The sequence below is a fragment of the Squalius cephalus genome (assembly GCF_949319135.1).
Source record: "Squalius cephalus genome assembly, chromosome: 18".
In the NCBI taxonomy this organism is placed as follows: Eukaryota; Metazoa; Chordata; class Actinopteri; order Cypriniformes; family Leuciscidae; genus Squalius; species Squalius cephalus.
Window position 1 is genome coordinate 36,515,669 of NC_137139.1, and position 11,934 is coordinate 36,527,602.

The 11,934-nt window shown below is 41.4% G+C and overlaps 1 protein-coding gene across 2 annotated transcripts in view; it reads right to left on the reverse strand.

Annotated features, from left to right (window-relative positions):
• Nucleotides 1–367: 367 nt before the first annotated feature.
• Nucleotides 368–11,934, reverse strand: part of LOC307145314 (kinesin-like protein KIF1C) — a 50,169-nt gene continuing 38,602 nt past the window's right edge. Inside the window, exons 23-25 of one of the 2 annotated variants that reach the window (XM_079848344.1) lie at nt 11,865–11,934; nt 4,319–5,182; nt 368–541 (exon numbers count right to left, since the gene is read on the reverse strand). The exon at nt 11,865–11,934 is cut by the window's right edge and continues 217 nt beyond it. In XM_079848344.1, the coding sequence (XP_079704470.1) occupies nt 4,355–5,182; nt 11,865–11,934 (898 nt within the window). In that variant the 3' untranslated portion in view covers nt 368–541; nt 4,319–4,354. Of the gene's footprint in view, nt 5,183–11,864 lie in introns of both variants that reach the window. The other variant, XM_079848343.1, reaches the window with a different exon arrangement.

The following is an 11,934-nucleotide window of genomic DNA, read 5'->3' on the forward strand; positions in this document are numbered from 1 at the left end:
TCGACCAGAGGTTTCCTCAGATGAAAGAGTCTTCAGATCATCAAACATGAGCCTTAGATCATCCATGACTGAGCACAAGATCGTCACATGCTTCTCTCTATGGTCACTTATATGTGCACACACACACACACACACACACACACACACACACACACACAGTTGGCTAGATCTAATGGCAGAGTGAGAAGCACAGTAGAATAAAATGGCTATATTTATATTCTGATTAATAAAGTTCTTGAGCATTAACTCAACAGTTCACGGGACAGATGAGCGAAGGCATGGATGATGACCGTCTCTAATCTGTTCTATCCGATGCCTTTCAGTGAGTGTGGAAGAGATACAGACTACAGAGACACCAGAGGCAATGTTGTTTTTACACATTTTCCTTTAATGATATTTTGCCGTTTTTAAACAGACATTTTTAAAACTCAAAAAAATAACTCAACATCCAGAAAGAAAGAGCAGAAGAAGAGCAGAAGAAGAGGCAGCTCGTGTCCTGTGAGACACGCGAGGTTCATCAAGTCGGAAGCAGAACGTCAACCTCAAAAACAAAACACACAAATGAAGAACGCATGTGTGTTTGAGCACATGAACTCATTTGCATACACACACGTTAACCGATTAAATCATAATCAAACCAAAGAAGGCGTGATGAAACTAAACAAGCATCATATTATGGCAGTAAACAGTCAGCGAGTGTAAATAAGAGACATCATCATCATCATCATCATCATCATCATCATCATCAAACACACGCGACACAATCAGAAGATTGTCCTGAAGGGTTAAAGGTCACGGTCAGAGTGATGTCACGTCTAAAGGTAATCTGGCATAACCCCGCCCACCTGCAACACCGTAACTGTGACATCAATGAACTCCAGAACAGTGGGAATCTCCAGTGAGTGGAAATCTCCAATGAGTATCTAAAGTGGGAAACTCTATTGGGAATCTAAAGTGGATATATCCAGTGAGAATCTCCAGTGAGACTTTCCAGTGGGAATCTCTATCGGGAATCTCCAGTGGGAATCTCTATTGGAAATCTAAAGTGGATATATCCAGTGGGAATCTCCAGTAACACTCTCTATTGGGAATCTCCAGTGAGACTCTACAGTGGGAATCTCTATTGGGAATCTGCAATGACAATCCCACAGTGAGAATCTCTATTGCGAATCTCCACTGGGAATCTCTATTGGGAATCTCCAGTAAGAATCTCCAGTAACACTCTCCAGTGAGAATCTCCAGTGGGAATCTCTATTGCGAATCTCCACTGGGAATCTCTATTGGGAATCTCCAGTGAGAATCTCTATTGAGAATCTCCAGTAACACTCTCCAGTGAGAATCTCTAGTGGGAATCTCTACTGGGAATCTCTATTGGGAATCTCCAGTGGGAATCTCTATTGGGAATCTCCAGTGAGAATCTCTATTGGGAATCTCCACTGGGAATCTCCAGTAACACTCTCCAGTGAGAATCTCCAGTGGGAATCTCTATTGGGAATCTCTATTGGGAATCTCCAGTGAGAATCTCCAGTAACACTCTCCAGTGAGAATCTCCAGTGGGAATCTCTATTGGGAATCTCCAGTGGGAATCTCCAGTGAGAATCTCCAGTAACAATCTCCAGTGAGAATCTCTAGTGGGAATCTCTATTGGGAATTTCCAGTGGGAATCTTTATTGCGAATCTCCACTGGGAAGCTCTATTGGGAATCTCCAGTTAGAATCTCTAGTGGGAATCTCTATTGGGAATCTCTATTGGGAATCTCCAGTGGGAATCTTTATTGCGAATCTCCACTGGGAAGCTCTATTGGGAATCTCCAGTTAGAATCTCTAGTGGGAATCTCTATTGGGAATCTCTATTGGGAATCTCCAGTGGGAATCTTTATTGCGAATCTCCACTGGGAAGCTCTATTGGGAATCTCCAGTTAGAATCTCCAGTGGGAATCTCTAGTGGGAATCTCTATTGGGAATCTCTATTGGGAATCTCCAGTGGGAATCTTTATTGCGAATCTCCACTGGGAATCTCTATTGGGAATCTCCAGTGGGAATCTTTATTGTGAATCTCCACTGGGAATCTCTATTGGGAATCTCCAGTGGGAATATCCAGTGGGAATCTCTATTGGGAATCTCCAGTGGGAATCTCCAGTGAGAATCTCCAGTGGGAATCTCCAGTGGGAATCTCCAGTGAGAATCTCCACTGGGAATCTCTATTGGGAATCTCCAGTGGGAATCTCCAGTAACACTCTCCATTGGGAATCTCCACTCCAGCGTCACACAAGTGGGACCGTTTCAAATCTGCCACTCAAAATAATGTCAAACCGGATCAAACAACTGTCTGTGGCCCAAAGGCACAGGAATCATATTCCAAATATTAAAATATATATATATTTCTGCCATCTGATTGAGTTTATTTAATTTATTTTATTTATTTACCCAGGAAGGTCCCGTTGACATACAATATCTCTTCAACCAGGGAGTTTAAAACATCCGTCATCAGCATGATCACTCGCAACTTTAAAAATCCTGAAACACAAACTCTAAAACTCACACGACTTGCTTTTCACTCCACATGTCCATTTCATTGACCTTTGAACTCTAAACATCCCTTTCATCATCATCATCAGTGATTGACAGCTGTCAGTCATGAGTGTAAACTCATTCCAGCCTTACACACTATTGCCTTCCTCACTGCTGCTCATCTCACTTCTCTCCGCTAGTCTGAGCCGTCTCAGGGAATCAGCTCGTTAGGCCCCAGACGTTTGTTCTTCTGGTTTAATGTTCATTATTTGAGCTGTAAGCGTCTAAACGAGGTGGAGCTAATGCGTGATGAAGCCGTGTGCTGTTTAACAGTTATCATCTGGCTCAGTTTAGTCCACTAAAGATGGTAAGTTTGGCTTAAAAAACAAAATTAATTGAAAAACTGAAGAAAAAAAAAGAAACTGTAGTGTGAGTTGAAGTGATGCAAGCTGGTGTTGAACAGCATATATACGAACACATCCTTGAGGTGTCTGAGCTGTTCTGGTGTGAATCATTAACATGAACCGTTGCTCCTGCTGTATCTCAGATCATCACACACACACACACACACACACACACACACACACACACACACACACACACACAACACACACACACACACACACACTCTCATGGCGTTTCTGTCAGTGATCTCTGAGGTTATTAAGGCACATTGAGGCTGAACATACGAACGCCCAAAACTAGTGCAAATCTGATGCACAGCCAATCCTGGGCAGGGTCGTCTCTGAGAGGTACGTGATGCTGAACACAGGCTGAGTGGCGACGTGTGCGTTAGCAGGGTTTGTGCTAGCTAGTCTCGGACCGCACACACATGCATATTGCACTTAAAACCATGAGAGCCTTCCAAAAATCGCAAGCTCTAATCTGATTGGATGAGCAACAGTCAGTGTGCACAAAACTCCAGATGACACGATGAACGATAACCATAACGATATATTAGCAGCTCCACCAGCCGACCAACACCGTATCGCTATAGCTATCGCTCCGGCTGCGTTCCTTAGCAGACACCGGCTGCGTTTACATGCACAACTTGTGTTTCAGTCGGACTGAATTCACTCCGATTGATGAATCTGAGCGTAGTGTTTACATGAACACTAAACATGATCGGGATGATGTGTGTGTTTATAAGTTTCCCGCTGTCTGCACATAATAACCATTCTCTTACATCAGTTCTTACATGTTGATCACGCAGTAAAAATGGCCAAAACCAGTCGCCTGTGGATGAGCGTCTGAAGCAGCGCTGGGGGGCCGTTGTCCTGCTCCACTTCACACACGCAGGGAAAGCGGGATTATAGGAGGACGGGAAACTCATTTACACAACACTTTATTCATCAGGAAGAACAGCTCGATCCACACAGCATACGTCATCGCACACGCGCAGTCCTTTCAGCTTCTGTTTTCAGTCCGATCAAGTGTTCACATGTTCTCTCCATCGGATCCGATCAAGTGTTCACATGTTCTCTCCATCGGATCCGATCAAGTGTTCACATGTTCTCTCCATCGGATCCGATCAAGTGTTCACATGTTCTCTCCATCGGATTAGAAAAGGAATAAACCTCTTTCAATCCGATCGAAATGTCATTGGGATCGAGCTCAATCGGATCGATTAAGGTTTACATGAAGGATTTTGAGTCCGATTGAGTCGTCAATCCGATGACTAACGGATTATTTGTTTGCATGTAAAGGCAGCCAGTGACGCTCTCTTCCTGTCCCGAAGTGGGCGGGTCTAGCCCAGAATAAACTCTTTCTACTGATAGTCTGACTACTGTGTTAACTAACTCACTAACCCATCAAAACAACACGGCTGGTGTTTCCTGACGTCGTCAGACGGGCGTCTCTCTGCTCTTCAGGTCCGGGGCGCTGTACTGGCGTCTCATGCGCGGCGGGGTGACGTAGCCCTGCGCTTTTTGGTGTTTGCCGTGCGGTTGATCGGTGAGCGAGTGCGGTAGAGTCTGGGGCCGTTGGTGATTGACGTACCCCCCCTCACCGCGTAAGCAAGGGCCCGGCGACTGTTGCCGATAGCGACCGCGGTTGTTGTTGTTGTGGTGCCCGTTGGTATAATAACCCTGGTTGCCAGGTACGGTGGAGCCATCTAGCGAATTGCGCCTGTAGCGCCATTGTTGCTGCTGAGGAACGTGATTGCCGTTGCCGTAGTTGCCGTTGCTGTAGTGACGAGGTTGCCAGGGGCGACTAGGGGAGGGCGCGCGCATGATGACTGGCATTTGGAACGGAAGAGGAAGTAACGGCACGCCGGGGGCGGGGCCTCGTTCCTCATCTGGCGCGACGGACACGTTCGGTCCCCAGGAGAGCCGGTGTTGAGGGTTGCTCTTAAAGGGGAACTTCAGCTTGCAGTCCTGAGGGGGAATGAAGCGTCCCGTTCCGGGGAGGTGGACCACGCCCTCCCCACCCATAGCCCCGCCCCCGGCCCCGCCCCCTCGGCGCAGACGCTTGGTGATTTGCTGCTGCTGCAGGTTGAGGAGGCGTGTCTGCTCCTGTTTGAGCCAGCGCATTCGGCCCCTCCTGAAGGCGGGGTCTTCCTCCATCAGCCGTGACACGCGCTGCTCTTTGGGGAGGACCTCTAGAAGGCCACGCTCATCTTCCTCATCGCCCTGATCACCGTCTGCGCTCAGATCCTCGGATACATCACCGTCCTACATAAACACATACACAACTAATGAATGCATGTGCATTAGGGCTGTGCTACTTTCAGAATTGAATTGTGTGTGTCAGTAGATTTTTGTCAGTAATTTTATTGCATCAGAAACGAGTGATGAAAACGCCAACTTGTGTGAAAAAGAGTTAAAGGGATAGTTCACCCAAAAAAGCATATTAGCCCATGATTTACTCTCCCTCAAGTCATCCTAGGTGTATATGACATTCTTCTTTCAGACGAACACAATCAGAGTAATATTAATAAACACCCTGATGCTTCCAAGCTTTATAATGGCAATGATTGACTGTTTCTGTTTTAAGTCCATAAAAGTGCATCTGTCCATCATAAAAGTGCATCTGTCCATCATAAAAGTGCATCTATCATCATAAAAGTGCATCTATCCATCATAAGTGCATCTATCCATCATAAAAGTGCATCTATCATCATAAAAGTGCATCTATCCATCATAAAAGTGCATCTGTCCATCATAAAAGTGCATCTGTCCATCATAAGTGCATCTATCCATCATAAAAGTGCATCTATCATCATAAAAGTGCATCTATCCATCATAAAAGTGCATCTATCATCATAAAAGTGCATCTATCCATCATAAAAGTGCATCTGTCCATCATAAGTGCATCTATCCATCATAAAAGTGCATCTATCATCATAAAAGTGCATCTATCCATCATAAAAGTGCATCTGTCCATCATAAGTGCATCTATCCATCATAAAAGTGCATCTATCATCATAAAAGTGCATCTATCCATCATAAAAGTGCTTCTGGGCAATTCCACGCAAAGGTCATCCTTACCCTGAAAAAATAAAGTTTTTACCTAAAGATCAAAACCCCTTTTAAGTTGTCCATTTAGGTCTGTAATATACTGTATTAATGTGCTGTATCAGAAATTTTAAGAAAATTGCCTTGTTTTTCCACCACATATGAGGTGAGCAACAATGCTAAAATTTTAATTTCAACCAGCCATATTTCATGCTTTCAAAAGAGGTATCAAAGACCCCCCTTTTAAAAACTTAATTTGAACATAAAGCATTTTGGTGAAAGATGGAGGCATGCCTGAGAAATAAATATACTAATTTGGTCATAACAGCACTGCCTGTTGAATTTATAAGGGCTTTAATAAAGAGGTCTGGACGCTTCAGTGCTCTGTCACGTCCGTAACGTTTTAAAGATTAAGTTTATATAATATAACAATTATAAATGCAAATAACTTGAAACTTTATATGCAAAGCTAAACTATGTTTATGCTTACTAGGATCGACATTTCATTCCACTACTTTGCTTTGAACAACCATAATAATGTGTTACGGACGTGACCGTTACGGACGCTTCACATCAAATCATATGCACTTGTGATCGGTTTCAGGCTTACCATATATTCAGTGCATATCCAATAATCGCAATAATATTTGTGCTTTGTTAGTTTTAATATGAAAAAACGTCTCAACTTTCAAATTCAGTCTATTTTATAACAAAATGTAAACAATAGAGACCGCTCTTTAATACGGCGTGGTATATTTCTGTATATAGCGCCTCAGTGCGCGGCGGATAAAGCGCACATGAACGGATCTTCTCTTCTTCTGCCAGTTACAGGACGAAATATGAATATCAGAAGGTAGTATATGATACAGTACAACTTTAAGAGCATATGTCTTATAGCCATAGGACACTTCCTTCGGGATGTCGCGTTTTTCCCTCTTGGTTAAAACATGAATATTCATCATAATCCCGCGATCAAGCTGACAAAATAACAGTCACAGTGATATTGCAATCATTTTGACTCACGACTTAAAAGTAGTTTAAAAGTAGACATTTCAGACGTCCTATATATATATTTCTCAGGTATGTGAGGCAAGTAGCCTACATTATACGCGGAGTTTCGGTTCATTTATGAGGCGCGCTCCACTTCACGCGACGGCGCCTCTGTGTCCTGATTATATTGTCTGCTATAGCCTATTTTCTTCTTATCCCTTGTGCATTGTTCAAATTTACAACCTTTCGTTATGTTCGTGGCTGAAAACAGCCACTACTTTAAACTGCTGTAAAAATGTATCAGATAAATATTTTTTTCTAATTTTTTTGCATGAATCTATTAATCAACCTCAGTCCTGCTCAAAAATACTAAATGTTTAAAAAAAATTCAGGATTTTAACTCTTTAATTGCCAAATTCGTAAATGATGTCACTGATTTGGGAAAAAAACACACACAAAATGACTCATTTACAATATAAAATGTGATTGTGGACTGGATTTTTTTTTACCTTTTATCACAGTCTTGGACATGTCAAAGATTAGAAACAACATTGGTTTTGATGCATTGTTAGTTTTTGTGCAGCATCAGATTTGAACTTTTTCTCCCTCATTTACTGTTCGTGGCTGTTTTTGCCCCATTGACTTCCATTATAACCACATTTTTTGATTGCAAAGCCATGACACCATATAATCATGCATTTTTGATTGTTGGTGGTTTTCCCTGTTGGGAAGAGGTAAAATTTGTAATTTTTACTGTTGATAACCAGGTGGAACCATTAACCCTTTAGATAGGCCTGTGCCAAAAAAAGCTTAGTTTCTGGCTTTTACATGGAGTTATATGGAGTTTATAAGGAGTATAATAGCATAATAAAGTGTGTGTGTGTGTGTGTGTGTGTGTGTGTGTGTGTGTGTGTGTGTGTGTGTGTGTGTGTGTGTGTGTGTGTGTGAACTCACCTTGATGCATCTGAGAAAATCAAAATATGCACCTCAGCTCTCAGAACTACATGGAGTAAACAAAAACAAAGTAAGTGTATTTATGCACCTGCTGCCTTTTGATGGTGAGAAATGCAGACTAAACAAAAACAAAGCAAGTGGATTTAAACGCGTGCATGCAAGCCTGCTGGTCATTTGATGGTGAGAAGAGCAGCAAGCAACATGAGAAAGGGCTTGACTTGTAGTGAAGTTTTAGAGATGATTATGCAGCCTGACCCCTCCAGCGAGCTGCAGGATGTTTCGTCTTCTCCCTCTGACACCACAGACTCAGGAGAGTCAGATCCTGATTTGGATGTGGCACCCTCATCATCCTCTCTAGCTTCCACTGAAGGCGAGGAGGATTCGGAGGATCCTGGATCTGGGTGGATTGGGAGAAACGGCGAAGTGTGGTTTTCCACCAACGCGGAGACAACTCCCTTTCTTCAGCCTGCCAGAGGCGTGACTCCAGGGCCGACGCGCTATGCCATCACAAGGCATAGTCATACATGTTTGTATGACTGTACAAACATGTATGTGTTGACGCAAGTCATGCTGACAATGAGGTCAATCATCTCCTCTGTAAAAAACAGATTGAACACGGAATCCATGTTCTGGACCCTTGCTAAGGCATAGCGCGTCGGCCCTGGAGTCACGCCTCTGGCAGGCTGAAGAAAGGGAGTTGTCTCCGCGTTGGTGGAAAACCACACTTCGCCGTTTCTCCCAATCCACCCAGATCCAGGATCCTCCGAATCCTCCTCGCCTTCAGTGGAAGCTAGAGAGGATGATGAGGGTGCCACATCCAAATCAGGATCTGACTCTCCTGAGTCTGTGGTGTCAGAGGGAGAAGACGATACATCCTGCAGCTCGCTGGAGGGGTCAGGCTGCATAATCTCTAAAACTTCACTACAAGTCAAGCCCTTTCTCATGTTGCTTGCTGCTCTTCTCACCATCAAATGACCAGCAGGCTTGCATGCACGCGTTTAAATCCACTTGCTTTGTTTTTGTTTAGTCTGCATTTCTCACCATCAAAAGGCAGCAGATGCATAAATACACTTACTTTGTTTTTGTTTACTCCATGTAGTTCTGAGAGCTGAGGTGCATATTTTGATTTTCTCAGATGCATCAAGGTGAGTTCACACACACACACACACACACACACACACACACACACACACACACACACACACACACACACACACACACACACACACACACACACACACACAAACACACACTTTATGCCATTATACTCCATATAACTCCATGTAAAAGCCAGAAACTAAGCTTTTTTTTGCACAGGCCTATCTAAAGGGTTAATGGTGCCACCTGGTTATCAACAGTAAAAATTACAAATTTTACCTCTTCCCAACAGGGAAAACCACCAACAATCAAAAATGCATGATTATATGGTGTCATGACTTTGCAATCAAAAAATGTGGTTATAATGGAAGTCAATGGGGCAAAAACAGCCACGAACAGTAAATGAGGGAGAAAAAGTTCAAATCTGATGCTGCACAAAAACTAACAATGCATCAAAACCAATGTTGTTTCTAATCTTTGACATGTCCAAGACTGTGATAAAAGGTAAAAAAAAATCCAGTCCACAATCACATTTTATATTGAAAATGAGTCATTTTGTGTGTTTTTTTTCCCAAATCAGTGACATCATTTACGAATTTGGCAATTAAAGAGTTAAAATCCTGAATTTTTTTAAAACATTTAGTATTTTTGAGCAGGACTGAGGTTGATTAATAGATTCATGCAAAAAAAATTGAAAAAAATATTTATCTGATACATTTTTACAGCAGTTTAAAGTAGTGGCTGTTTTCAGCCACGAACATAACGAAAGGGTAGTCAATTTGCCCACAGTGTACTGTTGAGTTTTTGAAAAATTTCAAAGCATTTTCCCAAAATATGTGTCAAAATAAGATTTGTCACCAAAAATCATTCCATTTGCTGAAACACAGAAAAAGTTATGGCCAAATTTAGACTCAAAAATACCCCATAGTGGATGAAAACATCCCCAACAGCACATAAGGGTTATTTAAAAAAATCCAGGCAATTGGTTGATGAAACATTGATTAAAATTAAGATACAATTTATACAAAACGAAATTCACATTAAAGAAAGGCTTTCTACAAAAAAACTAAAAAAAACTAAAGAATTGGTCAAAATCATGTCTGCCCACAGATATACCGTATGATACGGTCCGTATCCGATATATTTGCATCTTATGATCTTACTCATGCTGTTATCCTTTCATATAATCAACATATGAAATAAAAAATACAATTATTTTATTTAAACATTAATATGAGACTAAATGCCTACTCAAATGTAATGTTGGAGCTGGATTTGAGTGAACGCGTCTTACCGGTGAGCATGTTGGGGGAGAGGTACGATTTTCGAACAAATATCGAATATTATTTTTGCTTATAATGCCAATCCTTAATATTTCGTGTTTTAAATGCCTGTTTGAGGTCTCTGTGAACGTTTTAAGCAGTATTTTAGTGCCGCTTTCAGAGCGGTCACGTCCGTAACATTGTTTTTTCCTCATAAATGCGAAAACGAAAAATAACATAAAATGAATATTTTATGTTCTGTGGAGAGCCAACCCTTCTTCATTCGGTGGGTACTATTACTTTTGGTTTGCGCAGTGTAATTCACAGAATTACTAAAAAATATTTTGGTAACAAAAAGTTAGAGATTTTTTTGTCACGTCCGTAACGCATGTGTATTTCCCTCATATTAAATATAAAACGCATGCGTAGACTGATATTTTTCTAATGTCTGGACTCCTTTATTAAGGTAGTATGGAAATATAAACAGATGTTTACAATATATTGGTATTAAATGCATTTTCTGAGAATTAAAAATTCAAGTTTTGACTGCAAATGTCACGTCCATAACGCTGGAATTGCCCTTCTATCATCATAAAAGTGCATCTATCCATCATAAAAGTGCATCTATCATCATAAAAGTGCATCTGTCCATCATAAAAGTGCATCTGTCCATCATAAAAGTGCATCTATCATCATAAAAGTGCATCTATCCATCATAAAAGTGCATCTGTCCATCATAAAAGTGCATCTGTCCATCATAAAAGTGCATCTGTCCATCATAAAAGTGCATCTATCATCATAAAAGTGCATCTATCCATCATAAAAGTGCATCTATCATCATAAAAGTGCATCAATCATCATAAAAGTGCATCTGTCCATCATAAAAGTGCATCTATCATCATAAAAGTGCATCAATCATCATCAAAGTGCATCTGTCCATCATAAAAGTGCATCTGTCCATCATAAAAGTGCATCAATCATCATAAAAGTGCATCTATCATCATAAAAGTGCATCTGTCCATCATAAAAGTGCATCTGTCCATCATAAAAGTGCATCTGTCCATCATAAAAGTGCATCTGTCCATCATAAAAGTGCATCTATCATCATAAAAGTGCATCTATCCATCATAAAAGTGCATCTGTCCATCATAAAAGTGCATCTGTACATCATAAAAGTGCATCTATCATCATAAAAGTGCATCAATCATCATAAAAGTGCATCTGTCCATCATAAAAGTGCATCTATCATCATAAAAGTGCATCTATCATCATAAAAGTGCATCTGTCCATCATAAAAGTGCATCTGTCCATCATAAAAGTGCATCTGTCCATCATAAAAGTGCATCTATCATGATTAAAGTGCTCCACACAGGGTTAATAAAGGCCTTCTGAAGTGAAGCGATGTGTTCGTGTAAGAAAAATATCCATATTTAAAACTTTATCGACTAAAATAGCTAACCTCCAGGAGACGAAAAAAGGGAAAACGTCTTTGAAAAGATTTGCTTCACGTTTGGATGGAAACCCAGCTACTGTGTGCGTGTGTGTGAGTGTGCGTGTGTGTGTGTGTGTGTGTGTGTGTGTGTGTGTGTGTGTACCTGCACTGCTGGTATGATGCTCTCCATCTTCATCATTCGGTCTCTGAGGGCTTTGATCTCCTCGTCCTTC